The sequence below is a fragment of the Mycteria americana genome, chromosome 10 (genome assembly GCF_035582795.1).
Source record: "Mycteria americana isolate JAX WOST 10 ecotype Jacksonville Zoo and Gardens chromosome 10, USCA_MyAme_1.0, whole genome shotgun sequence".
NCBI lineage: Eukaryota > Metazoa > Chordata > Aves > Ciconiiformes > Ciconiidae > Mycteria > Mycteria americana.
Genome location: NC_134374.1, coordinates 15,457,008 through 15,478,344, shown reverse-complemented (window position 1 = coordinate 15,478,344; position 21,337 = coordinate 15,457,008). Strand labels below are relative to the sequence as shown.

The 21,337-nt window shown below is 44.4% G+C and overlaps 2 protein-coding genes and 1 pseudogene across 16 annotated transcripts in view; 1 reads left to right on the top strand and 2 right to left on the bottom strand.

Annotated features, from left to right (window-relative positions):
• Positions 1-11,670, bottom strand: part of TEX11 (testis expressed 11) — a 40,437-nt gene extending 28,767 nt beyond the window's left edge. For 13 of the 15 annotated variants that reach the window (XR_012777271.1, XR_012777272.1, XM_075512957.1 and 10 more), the window contains exons 1-11: positions 11,549-11,670; positions 11,236-11,444; positions 9,007-9,091; positions 7,753-7,832; positions 7,195-7,275; positions 6,994-7,113; positions 6,154-6,180; positions 5,384-5,464; positions 2,785-2,870; positions 1,254-1,311; positions 331-426 (exon numbers count right to left, since the gene is read on the bottom strand). Coding sequence is in view for 13 of the 15 variants with exons in the window: in XM_075512957.1 (XP_075369072.1) it covers positions 331-426; positions 1,254-1,311; positions 2,785-2,870; positions 5,384-5,464; positions 6,154-6,180; positions 6,994-7,113; positions 7,195-7,275; positions 7,753-7,832; positions 9,007-9,091; positions 11,236-11,444; positions 11,549-11,654 (1,029 nt within the window). In the remaining 2 variants the exon portion in view is untranslated. The remainder of the gene's footprint in view (positions 1-330; positions 427-1,253; positions 1,312-2,784; positions 2,871-5,383; positions 5,465-6,153; positions 6,181-6,993; positions 7,114-7,194; positions 7,276-7,752; positions 7,833-9,006; positions 9,092-11,235; positions 11,445-11,548) is intronic. The other 2 variants (XM_075512947.1, XM_075512950.1) reach the window with 1 other exon arrangement.
• A 128-nt stretch (positions 11,671-11,798) lies between these two features.
• LOC142415022 (nuclear cap-binding protein subunit 2) lies at positions 11,799-15,312 on the top strand. Its single transcript, XM_075512961.1, has 4 exons — positions 11,799-11,997; positions 12,252-12,433; positions 13,259-13,397; positions 14,078-15,312. Exons 1-4 carry the CDS (start codon positions 11,911-11,913, stop codon positions 14,174-14,176), a joined length of 507 nt encoding a protein of 168 aa, XP_075369076.1. The 5' UTR covers positions 11,799-11,910; the 3' UTR covers positions 14,177-15,312.
• A 4,045-nt stretch (positions 15,313-19,357) lies between these two features.
• LOC142414997 (serine protease 23-like) lies at positions 19,358-20,639 on the bottom strand (annotated as a pseudogene).
• Between the last annotated feature and the right edge of the window lie 698 nt (positions 20,640-21,337).

The window sequence follows — 21,337 nt, the reverse complement described above, 5'->3', positions numbered from 1 at the left end:
ATCTCAGGTGGACCACACTGTAGTTTATTCTGTTTGTACAGTTTTCATTAATACGTAGCAGAGAAATTTTAGTCATATCATTATCAAAGGACCTCACTATTAATATATAGGAGGCAGCAAGACAGCTCTACATCTACATGCAAAGAAGTATTTATCTATAAAAAAGCTGGGAACATCAAAACATACTTATGAGTATGAAAACCAAAGCAAACACACCTCCGTCTGATGTCAAGGATAACACACCAGTGATTAATGTGGTCCATATTATTATATTAATAAATGCTTGAGTTTCGACTATTGCACACCATAAATACAGTTACACATTACTACCTGATTTGCCAAGCTTATAGCTTTCAATGCCTGGTCAAGATACAGATTGCAATCCCACTCGAAATAGGCTGTAGCTAACAATCGCAGCACTTTAGCCTGGAAAGAAAAACAAACTGGAAGTTTAAATGCCATCTGAAGAGCAGAAAAAAAAATAGCCACACATGAACATACATATGAATATAAAAGACTTAAATTTTAAGGTCATGAAAAATAAAAGCTGTTTGAGTCAAAAGAATGCCTGCCTGGTATCAGACATATAAAGGGATTGCTCAGTTCTGAAGCGTATCCAGTCTTCAGCACTGCAATTCACACAGGACATGAATCAACTAGAGTTCAGAGGAGAACAGAAGGGTAGCAAGGAAAATAAGAGATCTGGAAAAAACAGAATGAAAAAAGAAGTTGAAGGAACAGGAGGTACAAACTTCACTGAGAGAAAAAAAACAACACAAAGGCATACATGATTATGGCCTTCAAATTATATAAATTATTTATATAAAGAGGAAGAGATTAAATCTTCTCCATACCCACTGCGGGTAGTAAAAGGAGTGAATGAGAGCCTTATGAATGAGACAGACAAATACTTATCAGAAATGACACAGATGTAACTGATGATGCCTTGAAAGAAGGGGGGAAGGGAAGAAGAGATGACCTTTCAGGGTCTATTTCAGCCTTACTTTCTACAATTTTATTTCTGTGAAATAGTAGATTCAAATGTGATTTAAGGGCACCCGCCAGTGACTGAACTCTCAGACTGATGCTCATAGCAACTGAACGTGCAACTTTGCCAAACTTCATAGCAGACAGTACTAAAGAGGAGGCCAAAGAATCACTGGTCAGGTTTGGCACAGCAGAGGCAGATGATACAGTGGAGTCAGGTTAACAAAATCCTCCTATTTGTAAACAGCAGTTTCTCTATTTCTTACCTGCATTTCTTTGCCAACCGAATATTTCATGTCCATCTTCCCAATGTCATAACTCTGGCTATTAATGATAAGTGAAAGTTAGAATTAAATGGGATAACAGAGATAAACTCAGCCAGTCTTCTGATATGTGCAACACTCCTATCCATTCCCACTTCTTAACCAGTTAGATACCACATAAATCACACAAACTAGTCTCAGTATTCACTCTTACTAGAGAAGAGAAAATTTTGTTTTCTTTCTAAATCATCACATTAAAAATTGTACTCAATCACTTTTTTCAACCTGTTGCACCACCTTCTGTAACATCTTCTATTCAAACATTTCAGTAGGCTTTATCAGTCTAACCATAGGGGATTTGAAGAAGCAAGTGTTCTCATTCTCACCTGACATATAAATACAGTCATACACAAAAGTTATACACGACCTAGTCTCAAGATCACAGCAAATCAATAGCAGAGACAGAAACAGAACCTGGGAGCCATGATTCCCCATTCTTTTTCTAAAAGTTAAATAACAGCACAAAGGACCACCCAGGAGAAAACAGTGGTAATTCCCACAAAAACAGATTCGATTGTAAATGCTGTGAATTAAGAACTGTTAGAAAGAAAAACAATAATTAAGCATTTGTTTCTTTATCTAATATATTCTCAGTACAGGGAAATCTTAACCCACTAGATGGAGCTACATCTCTTTCTCCAGATAACTATTTGCACTTTGCAAAGGTTTATTTCCTCCTCAAATTTTGTCATCAGGACTCGGTATTTAATTTTCCACAAGAATAAAATATAAAATAATCTCCAAAGCACCAGCTGTAATTAATTCTAAGCATTTCTATAAATCCTCTTTGACAACATATGTGACCATAACTATTTTGAACTTGATACGTTGCCATTCATTTTCTTCTGACTATTTAAAAGAAAAAGAACAAGAAGAAATAAAAACAAATTTTATGAGCTGAGGCTGTGACCTTGGTATGAGGTACTCTTCCCGATAGCCTACAGTTTTTCTTCCTTAGTAGTACCACATTACTTATTTGGATCCTACCCAAACCATCTCTAACTATTCCTTTTTCACCTTTCATCAGTCAAGGACTTGCTCTCAATGAAGCACCTCCTTTATGAGAAATTCAAATACTGTTTAAAACAAATCCATTTAAAACCAGTCAGAATAATTTGTCTATTCTTTTCCAAAGTTTTCAAATCCCTTCACTATCATTTATGAACAGCACAAGAACTGGGAACAGCCTCTTCATAAAAATAATCTCTTTGGAAGAAGTGTTAGGGAGAGAATTGACGAGAACCATGGAAAGAAGACTTTCATTCTAATGACATGAAAATCGATGGAAAGCAGATATAAATGGTAGGCAACAGAGTAAGAGAGTCACTAAGTATCTGCTCAGCTAATTTGGTTCAGCTATTATATTCTCACATTTTTAATTAAACCTCTACTTTCCCTTGCTCCCCCCTCCCCTTCACACATATTTTCTACATCTCAAAAGCAGGATTTTATTTTGTTTGCCTTTACGCATTACCTGAGCCAGAAGGAGCTCTCTTCATACCTCTTCCATTCATAGGTTTCCACTCCAAAATTGTAACAGAGGATTGACAGGTAACACGCCTGCAATAAAAGACTCCTGCTTCTACAATGTTCTTGTAGAAACATCGTAAGATCTATAGCACTCCAGTCTCGGGTTCTTTAAAATGCATTTTACTTTAAAGATATATCCACTGTTATCACTTCTGACCTTATACAAGGGGATACTGAACATTACTAAAATGGAATCATAATTGTGTGGGAAAGTGAAGTATCATTAACCAGGCCAGGACATGCAAAACAGCAGGATTCTTGAAACATGAGGTAGAATAGTTCCTCGAGAAATCACACTGAAAGCACTAGAACTGTGTAAAGTAAACAATAAAAATTAAAACTTGCGAGGAAAAACTGGAATATTACAACTTCATTTTTAAAAGTGACAAAAAAGTTTTACACAGTTAAGTGGACTCTACCATGGTAGGCTTCTTCCCAGCATGTCTCTTTAGGGTTAAAAAAGGATCATCCACATTACAAGTTTTAGGAGAAAACTGTTTTTGAATGCTTGGTTATTCAGAGCACTGTTGCTTTCTGCTTTATCAGTCAGCCCTGACAATGTCTGTCATAACAACTTGTCTTTCCTTTGAAATTATTTGCACCTGTCATATGTCGTCCAAAGAAGAGACAGAAAAGTCATTTTATATGCTAGAAGGCTGCCAATATTTACATCCATTTTGCCTCTGCAGTAACTTTCTTTTCCAAGTATAAATTATGTTTCTTGCAATTGACTACAGATTTCAAATCCTCAGGCAAGAATGAGAGAGGTAGCACAACACATTGCTTCAAATTTATTGTTTATCTCATTGCAATCCAGAGACAAAAGCACAGATTCGGTATGCATGAACAAAAAAATGATCACTCTCAGATGTGAAACCCTTATTTTTCATAGTTCATTTCTGAACGTTTTCTTTCCAGAACAGAAAGTTTACTGTATTGAGAGGGTTTCATGCAAAGTGTTTAGCATAACGCTGTAGGCATACTGTGGCATACCCCAGTCATTTACTTGCATGCTTGGAAAAGAAGTATTTCAAAGGATAATCAAAATACTGTTTCAGTGAACGACTGTGTTCCAGGCATCAAGCATAACACTAAATATCCCACCAACCTGGCACCTCTCTGAACAACAAGTGTTTGGAACAATTCTGGCATTTCACCCTGTAGGGCAAGAGTTCCCAGTTACGGTTCATAGACCACTGAAGATCCACAAGCCACAAATCCTCTCCAGCTCATCTGTGGTACCATATGTTACCATAATGCAACAATGTCTTTGTGATACTCTGCAAGTGCTGTCCGGTACAATGGGAGCGTGGAAGAGTTAAGGACTGACAGCTACCTAGTGGTCCAAAAGTTTTGAAGTCACTCAGCAATCACTAGCTCTTTCCTTTTTTCTCATTGTTTAAATACTACTCTTTAAACCAGAATTAAATTGTGTCTCTCATGATCAGAAACCCTTTTCCTTGTCTGCATCAGTGCTCCTGGTTTGTGAAGAGCATTCATCATGAGAAGTTTAATATTATTTAATGGAGGAGTTTAAGCAGAAAGTATGAAATTAATTTAAAATTAAATGAGGAACAGTAACGCAAAGATCCCACTGAGCATTTTCAACAATTCCCAGTGAGAAGCTCTGCTCTTATGATTCAAATCAAAGCTAAACCCCTGCAACTGACTTAGTCACTCAGATGCACTGAACAAGGCCTGCAGATCACAAAAACCAACTTAAAATTGGGGTTTTTTCGTATTTCTCGTATTTCCCTTTCAGAATTCACATCTACTCCTTTGAGTTTTTGAATTTTATTTTGAATTTTATTACCTGTACCACTGACACAGAAACAAAATGTTTCCTAAATATTGGGAAAACATTAAAGTAAGCAAATGAAAATAGATGTGGGGAAGTTTATTCTCATATAAACAGATTAGACTTTTATCTTTGCAAGCAAAGAACTGGTCTGCATATGCTAGAATTTGTTTTCTTTGGACATTGTTCTGTGACACAAGAACTACAAAAAACACAGTTTAGTGCAATGGGAAGCCTCCATTCATAGCTCTACAGCTTCATGAAGATGAAGATAAGTACTGAGGGTAGTGATAGACTTGCATATCAAAAACTTAGTAACTCAGCTCTTCTCTTGTCCCATCTGCCTCCAGACAAAAGTTCACATGGGTACAAGTGAAGAAGCAATATAAAAGATCAAGATGTAAAATGCAGCTGGTTCTGTAGAAGAGTAGATGGCATATTCAATTTAGAAATCTTTCTGCCTTGCTTGCTGATTTGTATTCTCTCATTCTTTAGAAAGAGTTTATCATTCTATTTTGAATGATAAACTATGAGAAATAAGAAAAAAATGAACTTTGAAGAAAAAACTTGCTGTTTGCATGTAAAATATTTAGTAAGAAAATCCCAAAGAAGCAACCAACCACAGAAGAGACACAGTTGAGAGTACTTTTCAAAATGTTATACGGCATATGTCACTCTCTAACATAAAGAGAGGAAAGCAGATTTTCAAAGTTTGGCATAATAAAGAAGGGATGATTTCACTTACCTCTTTTGGCAATTTCATCAACATATCTTTGCAGCGCTGCATGCACATCACCGCTTTTTGAAAATCCCCTTGAGCAACTGCCTAAGAAAGCAGTAGAGCATGCCAACAAACTGTTAGTGAGCAATTTGTCTTTAAAATTCATTAAAAGACTGATTCTCTAAAATAGGACTTGGGTTTTTCACATTCAGTAAAGCTAGGTTTGGGATTAGATATCTGTCCTTACAGTGCTACAGTAATGCTGTATATTTCTATATATTGCCAGATGATAAAAGACATCCAGAAAAACACTGCAGTCCTTAGGTAGTGTGAAAAGGCCAGATGCATGGGACAAGTTCATTCAGATGTTAAGATAATACCAGTTCAGCAAATCTTAAACCACCTCTTCAATAATTTAAGGTCCTCTTTTGTCTCCATGATCAAATTAAAAATTTTGGCCACTGCTTTGGCCTGTTTAGGGAAACTCTTGAGAATTTTGGAGATAGTATGCCCCTTCTAGATACTGAGGTCAGTGGTGTTATCAACAAATGCAGGCAACATTTTCTCATATTTACACTCATATGTCTGTAATACTCTATAGCATTGATAAAGTACTCAGAAACTTCAGTCAGGCACGACAATGCCTCACAAACTTAGAATTTCTAAATTACACATTTTGAATTATTGTAATTTGTGTTGTTGATCCCCCAGAAAACCTTTAGCACTTTTTCAGACTTCTCTCATATTGCACTAGGCTTTTTTTTTTTTTTTATAATTATCACCATGATTCTTACCTCATTGTGTGATGCCAGAGGTTGAGACTTTAAAGAAAATATCATGTGTCATGGAACTCGCTATTTCCAGATCTTGTAATTTTATACTGATTCTCCCACTGTTTAAAGCCTTTATATGTGGAAAGCAGCATGTATGAGGTCATGGAAGAGAGGGTATCCATGTATAGAAAGATCTCTGTCTGATGGCATATAATATTAATAGCTTTGATGATGTTCATGAGTCTGCAGAGTCATGAAAGTTGTAAGTCACAGAAGACTTTGCACATGCAGCTTATGATATCTACTTGTTAGATACAAACCTTCACTATCTGCAGCCATGATGAATACTACCTTCATATATTTTCAGTCAGCCTAGCTGCAAATGTAGCTAGCTACATTTGCTGCACAGTATGATGAGCATTCCAAAGTGACTAGTCTCGCTGTGTACATGTTACAGGAATGTAGTTTGGGGGACCCAGGCCCTACACCAGTCCTATCCCCCTTCTCCAGTCAAGCACAGGACACCTTTGAAAATGACACATTAATGATTCAGAAAGGCAGTTGTTTGTTTTAAACACAGCAATGCTAGACAAATCATACAGCAACAAGTCTGAACTAGAAGATATAAACACCACAGCAGAAATTACTGCGATAAATTAGGCAAATTAAAAATCATTAAATGATTGCAACACCAAATGCAAACACAAGAGCTGCTATCTTACATCTAAGTGAAGGAAATGTATCCCTCAGCAAGTCTTCAATGCCAAGCATTCATACATCTAATAACTGGGTCAGAGTTTCCCTCTATGACTAGGGAGTCACCCCTAGTCACTTATAAGGAAAACTGGGAAGAACACATACTGATTCAGCCTGATAAGAGAGTACTTTGAAGAGGTTCTTCTCCACATCAGCTTTGTGCACATGAATATCTGCTTCACCATCGCTCCCCTTAAGTAACTTCGCATACAGTTTTTCTATACTCTGGAAAAAAAGTGTAGGTATCACCCATGGAACTTAGAAATAGGTGTGTTTATAAGAAATTAAAACTGGAAAAGAACTTACACTCATGGCAATCTCTAGAAATCGATCAGCAAGATCAGCTTTTCCAATATCTATCCATCCTTTCCCAGTTTTCATAGACATCTGAAGGAGAAAATGGTAAGTGCTTTGTGAAAATACAGTCACTTTCAAGAAAGGCAATGTTAGATCTCATCTCATTGATGCACATATCTAACATAGGAGAGGGGTATTTCAGTTCTTCAATTTTTGACAAGCACCTCTCACGTCTGAATGAAGTCCTGAACACTTAGATGTAGCATAAGGCTTATGGTGCCCTACTAGACAATATTATAAGATACTGAAATAAATGAATATGCTGCTCATATAACATTTTACCATATGACAAAGATGTGATGCTAACCACACTGTCCAGAAGTTCCTAACTGCACTGGCTCAGCAAGGTATCCCTGTGATAATACAGGTCCCCTTCAGCGTGTATATTCCCCAGAACTACAGGTATGTTTCACTCCCTTTCCAAAGCAACCGTAATAGGGTTCAAAGGTGATCAACCCTCCCTTGGTGATCAACTGTACTTCATTGCTCACCCACCATTAGCCTTACCAAAATCCGTCTTCGAATAGTTCCCTCCGGAGGATCGCTGCCTTCACAAAGGCACACCAGTCTGCAAGCAACAAACCGTACTGCAAGAAAACAATGCAGACATTCATAAGTTGTTTTTTTTCTTGAAAGTCAGGCCCTGCTATATCTGAAAGACTTCTTGCCACTTTCAATTACAAGAGAGAAAAATATGAAAGCTTCAGGAGTCAAAACAGTCTGAATTTTAGCCAAGCTGCTTAAAATTGCTTTTTATGCAGTAAGAAAAAAAAATATATATATTCTCATCAAAATACCTATTAAACACTTTAGAGAGAGATTAAGTTAAAAACATGGTATTCAAAGACTTAATTACATTATAGGTGCTTACAGTAACATGTCTTGCAAGCTTCAAAATAGCCTTCAGCAAAATAGGGAAATTAAGTTTAATAATCTTTACATTTTCAAAGTAAAAAGCAAAAATATTTTCAGGCCTTCCTTATACATCAGGGATGGAAAAGACACCACTTAATGTATTTAAAATAGCCTCTCCCTGGCCCTTCAGCTGTGATATAAGATCTGAGAACATTACATTCTACAATTACTACTTATTTTGTGTAATTTTACCCTTTTCCCTTTACCTGATATAATTTATGTGATGCAGATTATACATAATTTTGACTATAATCCCTCAAGACAAAAATGTAGGCCAGATATTGCAATCCTGCAGAACCACATAAAGAAAAGGTTGAGGGAAAAGACCAAAAGCTCACTTCTGCTTTCCCCCAGCCCAGCTTCTGGCTCCAAGCAAACCCACCAGCCATGTAGCTGGCTAAAGCAGGGAAGTAAAAAGAGGACTTGGAGTTTTTCTGTATGTAAACATTGATGAGATTGTCTCTTTAATGTAACTTCATATAAACTGACCAACAGCCTAAAACTTACATCTATGTTATTTCCACACATTTTTAGATTAAAACCATAGCATTAGAAGGCAAATTACAGCTTCCTTTGGTCACATCACCTCTTTACTGATGCCCCGGCATGGAAAGGGAGAGTGGTAAGAATACCTACACTGATTCTGTGTGACAACATCACTATTACACCAGGATGCTCCTTCCTGAACTGTTTACACAAGCCCAGCTGTATATTTTCCTCTGTCTACACTCTGTCTGCAAAGATCCAAACAAATCTACAGCACTACAGATGTGCCTGTCAGCAGTTTTTCCTTTTCATGCTACAGCACACAAAACACATTTAGGAAGGTATAGAACACGTACGTACATTTAGCTCTTTGCTCATCATTGACAACAGAACCCGCGTGTTTGGTCACAGCCCAGTTCCACAGGCTTATTGCACCCTCTTCAACCTGGGTAGGAGAATTCCATTAGATTTAATTTTGTCCTGGATTTGGGTCACACTGAAATTTACTACTGGAAAAGGAACCATCTTTCATGTGTACCACAGTAATGACCTGCCCACATGTTTATGCAACTTCCTTTTACGTTGGATTAAAGGTGTGTTTTCCATGAAACTGTTACATGATCCCACAGGGTGATCTGGGATAGCGACCTGAAAACAGTCGCTGAATGGACCACATAGCATTTCTTCAGCTAAAAGGATGGATCATTCTTTTCTGTAGATCCATCATTTCAGAAGAATTATAAGCAGCTGGCAGGAAGCACATACTCTTTTCATAAGTATATTTCATAACATATATTCAGTCATAAGACATTCAGTCTTATAAAAGACTATTTCACATCTAAAAACATGAGAGCACTTCTAAGAAGCAAGGTAAGAAAGAACATGACTGTGTAAATCCAAGGCCGACAAGACCTGAAAATAAAAAGAACCGATTAATCATATGACCAATAGTGCACATCATCCAACAGTGCCTTCAGCTCCAATTTGAAGTTATGCATAATAGCAAATTCTGTAAGTGAAGTGGTGGACTTCAGAAACATTCAAATATGTTCCTAAACAAATCCCATTAATCTGTCATATTACTGAAATGTCTTAACCTATGTTTCTATCAAGTCCTTTTCCAACCTTACCAAAACATGACCCCACTTACCCTATACATCTGGGATGAATTTTTCTCAGAAACACTCATAGATACAAAATTTGTGCAATAGCACATCACCATGTCCAAAATACAACTGATTCATTGGCAGCTTTCAGAATACATTATGTACATTTTAAACAGATGTTGAAAAATTTGAAGGGATTGGAAAAGAGCTCTAAGAATAGTATCAGGTTTGAAAACATATCTATAGCAAGGCTTCACCTCTTTTGCCTATCAAAAAGAAAACTAAGTAGTTTAATTATTTTAAATACCTACATTGGGAAACTTCTGATATTAGCAAACAAAGAACAAAGGCTACTGACTATGTACTCTTGTTAAAAAGATGATGCAGTCCTACATAAAGGCAATAAGCTCCATTAACAACCCACCTTGAAGGGCTGCACTTTCCATCACCACAAATCCTACTTCCATGGCAGATCTTGCCTACAAATATGCTCTTGCCTAACCAGGAGACATTTTATGGCCCCTTTTATTGAAGAGATCAGATTATAAATTAATGATTTCTCCTTTCTTTAAAAATAATTTAGCCCAACTGATTCAGGAAGAGCTGAAGGATACCAGTTTTATGCTCCTGTATTTCTTTACAGACTGCACTAAGCATACTTTCTGTTGTGATACTTGCTGACCTGTCTTGCTCCTTGTCACAAATTTAGGACTTTCAAAATCAGTCTTCCTTAGATGATAATCACTGAGTTAAATCTCCCTTTAAAATATAATTTTGAAGGAAAAGGTTGGACAGTATCTCAGCTGGTCTTGGTTTTATTCCAGATTCATGTATTACTCAGCAGACTTCTTTTCAAAGGAAAAAGGCCTTTTAAAGTAGACATTTAGTACTACTACATATAGTACTTTATAAGTACTCCTCTAGAAGAAATACACAGGGAAAAAAAATAAAATTAAAAACATTATAAACAACAACATAATTCACTTTTATAACGTATGAAAATGAGTACTTCCTACTCCAATATTATGTACTGGGTTTACCAGGCAGTTAAAATTACATGCTTGCTTGTTTTCAAGTATCTGCTATCATTATCAGAATCCACATACAAGATGAGAAGGACCTCTCCTCTGACCCAGTACCAAACTCTTAATGCATCAGCGCTCTATGCTTGCATTTTTACTTGAAATTACAATTAGATACTACTAGAAAATTGAAATAATAAAAATATTAACAACACTAAGATACCAGTAACTTTTCCATTACGATGCACACTTTTATATTTAGGATCAACGTTTTGCATTGACTCTTTAAATGTAACATTTTCCACTTTATTTTGGACTTTCACGCTATTGTGTTAAAAGATGAAAAAATAAACTGCTCTGTTTACATTCCAACAGCGCTAGAGTCGAACGTTTAGCTTCACCGCAGAAGAGGGGAAGCAGGAGCACTTGCTCACAGAGCTGCAGGAACCGCAGCCACCCACCTGGGCGAGCGCTGCTCTGTGGTGTGAAGCACGTGGAACGCCCATTTCTTCAGGCGTGCTGGAGAGGGGCATGGGGCCGGGAAGCCGGAGCTCTACCTCAGCCGCGCTCCCATCCTCCTCAGAGATGCTCCCCGCCGCCTGGAAGAGCTCCTCAGTGAGGGCGGCAATGCGGGACGGGGCCTCCTCCCTCAGCAGCTCCCGTACCAGCCCTGTAAGACAGGACGAAAGGGGAGCGTGAAGTACAGCCCAACAACAGGCGGCGGCTCCCAGGCGCTTATCGGGACGAGAGCCCTCGCCCCGCGGCAGGCGGTACCTTCCACCGCCGCCAACGGCTCTCCCGCCATGGCCGGAACCACCCCACAGCGCCACCCCTGCACTGTGAAGAGACCACAGGGGAGGTAAAAGCCCCCCATGCGCATGCGCACTGCCCGCCAGCGCGTGCACCGTCGCGAAGCATGCCGGGCCCGGCGCCACGGCCGCGCCGAATCAGCACTCCCTGTGGCTCCGCACGTCGATTGGCTGTCCGGCGCTACCGCCCCGCCTCCCCGCCCCGAGCGACAGGCGCCGGGGCCAATCGTACGGCGCGGCGGACCGGCTCCTCCGCTTGCCGTCCGGTGGGCGCCGCGGTGGTTCTGGAAGGATCCCGGGAGTAGGGTCCGGCCGGGCGCAGGCGAAATGTCGGGGCTGCTCCACACCACGCTGAGCGGGCTCAACAGCGACTCCTACTGCGAGATCAGCCAGTACCGCGACCAGCACTTCCGGGTGCGCCCGGCGGCCGGGCCTGAGGGACGGGGGGCGGCGGCGGGGCCCGAGGCAGCGGGTCCCGGCGGGGGGGCTGGGGGGGCGTGGAGCAGCGCCCGAGGGGGAGGGCTGTTGCCGGGGCAGGGCCGTGCGAGGAGCCGGTAAGTGGGAGGGCACCGCATCTCCGGGGCGGCGGGAGGTACCCGCCGAGGCCTGGCGCCGGGAGCGGGGCGGCAGGCGTGCTCACCCCGCTGCGTGCTCCTCTCTGCCCTCAGGGTAGCAGGCAGCTGCAGGAGAAATCTCTGAAAATTTCCTCTACGCTGTATGTTGGCAACCTGTCCTTCTACACCACCGAGGAGCAGATCCAGGAGCTCTTCTCCAAGTGCGGAGACGTCAAGAGGATTGTCATGGGGCTGGACAAGATCAAGAAAACCCCCTGTGGCTTCTGCTTTGTTGAGTATCCTTTCTGGTTCTCTGGTACTGTCAGCCGTGTGTGGTTGCCACTTAGTTCCTCTCTGCACAGCAAGCTTAGCTGTACTGCTGTGGAAAACCTGAAAAGGAGTGATAAGTGCTTTCTACCAGGCGCTTTCCTTCCCACCTTGCTACTTCCCCACCACCACCTTAATTGAGAGACAGACTGTATAGCAGTGCCATAGGTGAAAAGTGCTACCAATGCTATACTTTCTGGAGGTGGCAGAGAGCTCCTTTAATTTGTTAATTTCTTTAATGATTTTAGGACCAAATGAGAACTGTTAAAGTCATCGGTCTGAGCTCTTGCGTGGCCAGAGCACATGTTCACTTTCTCACCTTAACTTTACACTTGAATGAAGTAGCAGAATAAGCCATGGCAGTATTCCCAAGCACAGGGTACATGCTTGTACAAGTTGTACCATGAACTGTCTCTGCAAAGCTTTCCTGTGAGGCTTGCCCCTCTTGTTCAAATTCAGTCAAGTTTCATGTAGTATAAAAAGGCATATTACAGATTTCTTGCCCTTAGCAAGACTTTAACATGTTTGTTTCATCTTCTTGTGAAATAAGTGATCCAAAGCTACTTCTTGTCTGTGCAGGTACTAACATTAAAGTTCAGAATCCTTTCTGAGTGGGAGCTGTTTTTAGCTTGGATTTATAGAAGTGCAGTTTTTGATCCCATAAAGAAGAGCAGGAAGAGTAGAAAAGGCTGGAAGGCAGGGATTTTCTGCTTCTCAAATACAATATCTCTCTTTTTTATTTTCCCTGTAACCAACAAAATAGCACGCTTAGTTTTCCTTATAGTATGCTTCAGATACTACACAAGAGCGGACGCTGAACATGCAATGCGTTTTATCAATGGCACACGACTAGATGACCGCATCATTCGAACTGACTGGGATGCAGGGTTTAAGGAGGGGCGACAGTATGGAAGAGGAAAGACTGGAGGACAGGTAAAGGCAATACCAGTTCATACCTTGAATTTCATCCCCCTAAGACAGTGTACTGCTTTGCTAGTTTTGTCTCATGCAGAACAATGTGTAGACTGTAAAGACCTGATAATGAACTTTAGCCACTTCCAGGTTGTTTTGGTTACTGATGCCTGGTGTTAAAAGCTAGAAATAGAACTTAAGGCCATTTCTGTCTAGGACTCCAAACTTCCTGCAATGCAAGCACAATGTTCCATAATCCAAGCTAGTACTCTTAAAATGATGCAGAATTTGAATGGAGGGGGACAGCATAACTGCTAGGCCAATCTCATAACGCAGCAGTTTGCCCCAGTGCAAAGGTGAGGTTCCTTTGCAGATTTCCAGGGTGAAGGGGAGAAAATATTCTGGAGGCCAAGCCTGGCAATTCAGAAAGCTGGACTGCAAAGCTGTATGAAAATATTTTGAGGTCTTCTTTGCTTCTTGTCTAAAAAGACCTCAGCCATCAGATCTATCCTCATGTGTCATTTTCACCACCATTACCGCCTTTTTGGTGGATTATTTGAAGAGATTTCAAATGAGTCAGAGTGCTTCTAACCTGAACTTCAGTTCCCAACCCACTGAGCAAGGAGGGGATGATGATTCTGAAGTCTAGCAGGAGACAGGCAGTACAGGGTACTAATATCTGTGTTACTACTGTGCCCCAGGTGCGAGATGAGTACCGGACAGACTACGATGTGGGAAGAGGTGGCTTTGGCAAGATCATTCAGATGCAGAAGGCAAATCATCAGCCTGCAATCTATTAATTGCCTCGTGGGTCCTAGCTCATAGAGGGCTCTGTCCTTCCAGAGCTAGCCCTGTTCTCACATTTTGGATTGGGGTAGGGAGTGAGATCCAAGTTCCAGCAAAAGGTGACCCTCCTTAGACTGTGGATATACATTTATTCATTCCCCCTTCCTTCTGGGCTAGAGAGGATGTTCTGTGCTGATACAGGGCAACAAGGGGAAAAAAAAAAATGGACAGCTCTGCAGGATTCTGGGTAAGAAGAAGTGCAGCATGTCACACACACCTTGTGCTATGGCATACTCTTCATGTTGCAGCTAAGCAGGTGGCTTCCTCCAAGCTGTGACTGCAGCTGTGGTTGCTCTCAAATGGAACTTCTTAAAAGCTTACTACCATCGGAGCCGTCCAGGTGCCTGCGCACCTTGTGGGCATGCACGAGAGATTCAGGTTTCTAATTTACAACCTCATCTGCTTACAAAGCAGTATTGCTGTTTGGAAGAGAGAAGTGGAACAAGGCCTTATCATCCACTTGGAGGTGCTTGACTGCACATCTAGCCCTTGGGTTGGTCAGGGCCTACAGAGCATTTCTCTTTATGATGACCCCAGTGCTGCCTGGCTTTTCAGATCCTCACTGTTCGGCGTGATTTTGTTAAAAGTTTCTTTTAATTTTTTAAATAAACAGTTGTACTGGGTCTGGCTGAGATGGAGTTAATTTTCCCCCTAGCAGCCCTCATCATGCTGTGCATTATATTGGTAGCTAGAAGGGTGTTGATAACACACCAGTGTTTTGGCTACTGCTGACCAGTGCTCCCACAGCATCAAGGCTGTCTCTCCAGCATTTCCCCCCCTCGCCCAGTAGGCTGGGGATGGGCAAGATCTTGGGAGGGGACATAGCCAGGACAGCTGACCCAAACTGACCAAAGGGAGATTCCGTACCATATGATGTCTGCTCAGCAATAAAAGCTAAGAGGAAGGGGGGGGGGGCATTCATTATTATGACATTTGTCTTCTGGAGCAACCACTACACCTACTGAAGCCCTACTTCCTGGGAAGTGGCTGGACGTTGCCTGTTGACAGGAAGTAGAGAATAAATTCTTTATTTTCCTTTGCTTCCGCACATGGCCTTTGCTTTGGCTTTATTAAACTGCCTTTATCTTGACTCACGAGTTCTTTTCCATCTTATTTTCTTCCCTCCATCCTGCTGAGGAGGGGAGTGATAGAGCAGCTTCGTGGGCACCTGGCATCCAGCCAAGGTCAACCCATTACAGTCCTTTTTGGTGCCCAACATGGGGCCTTAGACAACGGCAATTTTGTATTAAGCGTGCTATAGCTATAGTAGTTATTAAGTAGGAAGCTTCTGTGTGGGTCACGGTGTTTGTTGGCTTGCACTGCTTACTCTTTATTTTGCTGAGCTTGGGAACATGTTAGTACAAACAATGGCTATGTGCTTTGCCCTGGCATTGATGGCCTTGCTGTGCTGGGGGAGCTAACTTGTGGAGAGGATGAGGGAATACATCTCCCTCTTCCTACCCGGGATTGATGTGGGTGGGTTTATTATGCAGGCTCCCAAGGTCCTTGCTCACCATACATGAGCTGTTTAGTACTACTAATTAACACTGTTGGCATATTACGGGGTTTGTGGAATCTGCTGTCGTCCTGGTGTAAGAGAAGACAACTTTTGGGTGAGGCAATACTGCAATGTACCCTGAAGCAGCCAGTCCCTGGGTGGCAGGGTGTGTGGAAGGATTTGGGCAGGAGCCTAGGGCAGTTATCACCTCCCATAGCCTGGGACTTTACACCTGAACAGTCAAGTAACCCTAGCAAACTGACACCCCACCTGATAGAAGATACCTTGACTGAGACCGGGGTGCAAACTGCATCTGAGGACATCATAGTAGAGATAGGGGCCCAAACAACAACAACTAGAATTGCCCCAGTAGTGAAAAAGAAACAGTGGACAAGGTCAACAGGTCCATATCATCGATTAGTAAGGGAGCAGGAAGAAGAGGAAGGGTTTGATCAAGAAGCTGGTCCTTCAGCAAAGAAATTGGAGGAAGGAGTGAGAGAATTCAGACAACAAGTGGAAGCTACTCACTCTCTGACCTCATCAGAACTTCGAGACGTGCAGAAAGATTACAGCCGCCAGCCAGGTGAGTGGATTGCTGCCTGGCTGCTCCAATGCTGGGATAACAGGGCCAACAGAAAGCAATTGGAAGGTAAGGAAGCCCAACAGCTGGGATCCCTTGCTAGAAACCAGGGAATTGAGAGAGGAATTGGAAAAGAGGCAGCAATTTGCGGTCTCTGGAGACGGCTCCTCTCAAGTGTGAGGGCAAGATATCCATTCAAGGCTGATCTTGTGAACTCCCCAGGAAAGTGGACTACTGCAGATGAAGGCACCCAGTACCTGAGAGAATTAGCGGTGCTGGAACTGATCCACCGTGATCTAGACAATGATGAGGTCTCCAAAGATCCAGAGGAAGTCCTGTGCCCACAGGCCATGTGGAGGAAGGTGATTCAAAGTGCCCCAGCATCATATTCTAACAGCTTGGCAGCAAGGTATTGCCTGGATAGAGATACACCAACTGTGGAGAGTGTCTCCTTGGCTCCAAAACTTTGAAGAAAATCTCTGTCCCTCCTCATCCTTATGGGCCAGCAGCTTGGCTGTCAGGGGCACCTCAAGAAGTCAGTCCCCTCCTGCCCCAGTCAGAGGGAAAGGGAGCCCCAGGCGCATGCCGTGTGGCACACTCTGGTCCCTCCTGCGTGACCAGGGGGAGGACAATAGGGAGTGGGATGGTGAACCCACCTTTAAACCCACCTTTAAGCTGGAAGCCTGTGTATGCGAACCGAGAGGGAAGACAGCTGTTAGGAAGGGGCCACCCAAGAAGGCTGTCAGCTTAGTTGCTGTAGAGACACAAGAAGGCAATCAGCGATCTCCCAGTCATAGAAGGACTGAGATCACCTCCCTTGATCCTGGTGAGGGGACTTCTGGTCTGGTACTGAAAGGATCAGACAGTGAATACTCTGACCAGGAACAGGAATAGAAGGTCCCTGCCTTTGGCCAGGAGGAGGAAAGGGATGACTGGGTATACTGGACTGTGTCAATTCAATGGCCTGGCACGTCAGACCCACAGAAGTATAAGGCTTTGGTAGACACTGTGTCTGGTGCATGGTGTACGCTGGTGCCATCAGGGTATAGGGGCACAGAATCCATCTGAATCTCTGGAGTGACAGGGGGATGCCAAGAATTGTCTCTATTGGAGGCTGAGGTGAACTTAACAGGGAACAAGTGGCAAAAGCACCCCATTGTGACCAGCCCAGAGGCCCCTTTTATCCTTGGCATAGACTATCTCAGGAGAGGGTACTTCAAGGACCCAAAAGGGTACCAATGGGCTTTTGGTGTAGCCACTGTGAACACAGAGAAGATCAAACAGCTGTCTACCCTGCCTGGCCTCTCGGAAGATCCCTTCATTGTGGGATTGCTGCGAGTTGAAGAACAGCAGGTGCCAATTGCTACCAGGATGGTGCAGGACTTGGACTCCAGTGAGTTTCTGCTAGATCCCTTGTGATCTGTAGAGACCCTCTTCACAGAATCACAGAATTGTATAGGTTGGAAAAGACCTTTAAGATCATCGAGTCCAACCGTAAACCACCACTATACCATGTCCGTAAGCACCTCATCCAAACGTCTTTTAAATACCTCCAGGGATGGCGACTCAACCACTTCACTAGGCAGCCTGTTCCAATGCTTGATAACCCTTTCAGTGAAGTAATATTTCCTAATATCCAGTCTAAACCTCCCCTGGCGCAACTTGAGGCCATTTCCTCTCGTCCTATCACTTGTTACCTGGGAGAAGAGACTGACCCTCACCTCTCTACAACCTCCTTTCAGGTAGTTGTAGAGAACGATAAGGTCTTCCCTGAGCCTCCTTTTCTCCAGGCTAAACAACCCCAGTTCCCTCAGCCGCTTCTCGTAAGACTTGTGCTCTAGACCCTGCACCAGCTTCGTTGCCCTTCTCTGGACACACTCCAGCACCTCAATGTCTCTCTTGTAGTGAGGGGCCCAAAACTGAACACAGTATTCGAGATGCGGCCTCACTAGTGCCGAGTACAGGGGCACGATCACTTCCCTAGTCCTGCTGGCCACACTGTTCCTGATACAAGCCAGGATGCTGTTGGCTTTCTTGGCCACCTGGGCACACTGCTGGCTCATATTCAGCCAGCTGTTGACCATCACCCCCAGGTCCTTTTCTGCCAGGCAGCTTTCCAGCCACTCTTCCCCAAGCCTGTAGCGTTGCATGGGGTTGCTGTGGCCCAAGTGCAGGACCTTGCACTTGGCCTTGTTGAACCTCATACAACTGGCCCCAGCCCATTGATCCAGCCTGTCCAGGTCCCTCTGTAGAGCCTTCCTACCCTCAAGCAGATCAACACTCCCACACAACTTGGTGTCATCTGCAAACTTACTGAGGGTGCACTCGATCCCTTCATCCAGATCATTGATAGAGATATTAAACAGAACTGGCCCCAACACAGAGCCCTGGGGAACACCGCTTGTGACCGGCCACCAACTGGAGTAAACTCCATTCACCACCACTCTTTGGGCCTGGCCATCCAGCCAGTTCTTTACCCAACAAAGAGTACACCCGTCCAAGCCATGAGCAGCCAGTTTCTCCAGGAGAATTCTGTGGGAAATCGTGTCAAAGGCTTTACCGAAGCCTAGATAGACAACATCCACAGCCTTCCCCTCATCCACTAGGCGGGTCACCTTGTCATAGAAGGAGATCAGGTTGGTCAAGCAGGACCTGCCTTTCCTGAACCCATGCTGGCTGGGCTTGATCCCTTGGTTATCCTCTACATGCCGTGTGATGGCACTCAGGATGATCTGCTCCGTCAGCTTCCCCGGTACCAAGGTGAGGCTGACAGGCCTGTAGTTCCCCGGGTCCTCCTTCCAGCCCTTCTTGTAGATGGGTGTCACATTAGCTAATCTCCAGTCAACTGGGACCTCCCCAGTTAGCCAGGACTGCTGGTAAATGATGGAAGGGGGCTTGGTGAGCAATTCTCTTCCTCCATGATAGAGAACAGAATAAAGTGGAGCAGTTTTGCCAGGAAACGCTGCTCCTCCTCAGGCTCCTCGGCCACGCTCTCGCTCAGGAACACCACGCTTAAAGCCATCTGCACTGCGGATGGGAAGAGGTAGGCTGCAGTTCTCATTCAGTGCAACAGCTTTTAGAGTCCCCTTTGATCCAGTAACAAATTGAGCAAACTTTAGAGCGATCAGGCAAACAGCAACATTATAGCTGTGGTGCTCCCCAGCCACTTCCAGCCACTGGTGCCCTGAGAAGACCCTCATCACCTTCTTCTCCCATTTGTGTCCATACAGGGTCCCACACTTTGCCATACACCCCAGAGCTGGACACACCAGGCCTGGCATTGCTGGTAGATGAGGTGGACCGTCTCATCCTCCACCCCACAGAAGCGGTAGACCAGCTCCCCTGGCTGGTCACTGTCAAACCCTGAGAAAGGAATCCTCTTCCCAGCCATCTCCTCCACTGCCAGAGCTGTCATCAGCTTCATGTGCGGGCACCGGTGTGGCCTGCACAGCTCCAAAAAGGCATAGTCATAGTCCACACTGACCAAGTTGGGGCCCCAGATCCAGCCCATGGGCACCTGCATGCACTGCACCCAAGCCCAGCGCATCACCAGCCTCCCCATCCTGTTGAAAGCGCCCTGCACTGGTGTCAGGAAACCCACCTTGATCTTCTTGGCCCCCTTCACGTAGTCTTTGCTGTCATGAGTGCAGCAGACAGCAGTGAGGACATGCCGCTCAGACACCAGCGTGCCCACGCAGCCCATGGAGATCTTGGTGGCAGAGAAGGGGTAGTTCATCCAGAATTGGTTCCCGCTGATGGAAAACCACCTGTCTGTGCCATAAATCTGCTGTTTGCATTGCACACGCTGCCTCTGCCATCTCCTCTCCGCACCACTTGCCCGGGGGCTCACTTCCACCACAGTGAGCGTGCGCGTGCCGTTGGGATACACTGTCTTACGAGAGGTATTCCTGGAAGTCCTAAGGGACCAGGGAAGCCTCCTGCTGAGTGCAGGCACAGTCACAGCATGTTGTCAGCTCCGGGACAGGCTGTGACAAGAACCGCCCTTTGGCTAGTTGCAGCATGGACTGAGGAACAAGAGTGGGAACCAGGTCACCAGCCGCAGCACTGGGAAGAAAGGAGAGCAAGAGAAGAGCAACCACTTGGCAGCACGTCATCATGGCAGGCCTGCAAAGACAAAGTAAGGAGAGCATTAAGCCTGCACGATTAGAGAGCTTGCCACCTGCCGCAGCTTAGGGCCGGGAGGATTATCACGCAGCCTCGTGTCAGCTACTGGGTCGTGCATGCTTAAGCTGTTACCACAGAAAGCAGAAGGGTTGGGACCTGCCTGGAGACGGGTGAGTAAGGAGCGATAGGAATCTCACTCGGCACTGGCTTTCATCTCCTGGAGCTCTTCTGGATGGTGAGGCCCTGCAGCACAACCCAGCACTGGTGCAGAAATATCACAGGCAGAGTCACGTCAGTAGCCCCATCTGCCCCGGCGCTGATTCCCCAGATGCCACGGCTCAAGTCCCACTGACAGATGCATCCCACCCAGCAGCCACCGCAGCTCCTCTCCACCAGCTGGTCACCTGTGGGGAAGAGGATCTGACGGTACCTGCTTGCTGGTCCTACAGGGAAGAAGAAGGAGCATTAACTCCTGAGGTTGAAGTATTTGGTATCACAGAGCAGTGCGGACCAGCCAGCCTATTTTAACTCCCAAAGGGATCATTGTACCCAATTTAAAATGTAATCTGCTGCTACATCTCCACATGCCAGGGCCACCCCTGTTCTGGCAGGGGAGCAGTGGCGGGGGGAGGCTCTGCAGTGCCAGCTCTCCCTCCAAAGGCTCAGTGGCACAGCCCTCTGTCTCCATACTGCCCCAAGCCTGTGTACCCACACGGGCTCCTCTCGGCAACCCCCTCAGAGGCTCTTCCTTGGCAAGCAGCTGGTGTGCAGAGAGAGCTGCTCCGACACCTCCGCCGGGAAAAGCTCCGCGTCCCCCAAAGGCAGCCAGGGTCCAGGGTCTGCACCGGACACGTAGCAGTGCGTGAGGTTATGAAAGCTGCATGGGATGGGGTGGAGCCAGGTGGGGAGGGC

What these genes read in the sequence shown, in the direction of transcription:
- LOC142415022 (XM_075512961.1), top strand. Translation starts at nt 11,911, where the DNA reads ATGTCGGGGCTGCTCCACACCACGCTGAGCGGGCTCAACAGCGACTCC. An exon ending in ACCGCGACCAGCACTTCCGG is followed by an intron (nt 11,998 to 12,251) that starts GTGCGCCCGGCG and finishes CTCTGCCCTCAG; the next exon opens with GGTAGCAGGCAGCTGCAGGA. An exon ending in TGTGGCTTCTGCTTTGTTGA is followed by an intron (nt 12,434 to 13,258) that starts GTATCCTTTCTG and finishes AGTATGCTTCAG; the next exon opens with ATACTACACAAGAGCGGACG.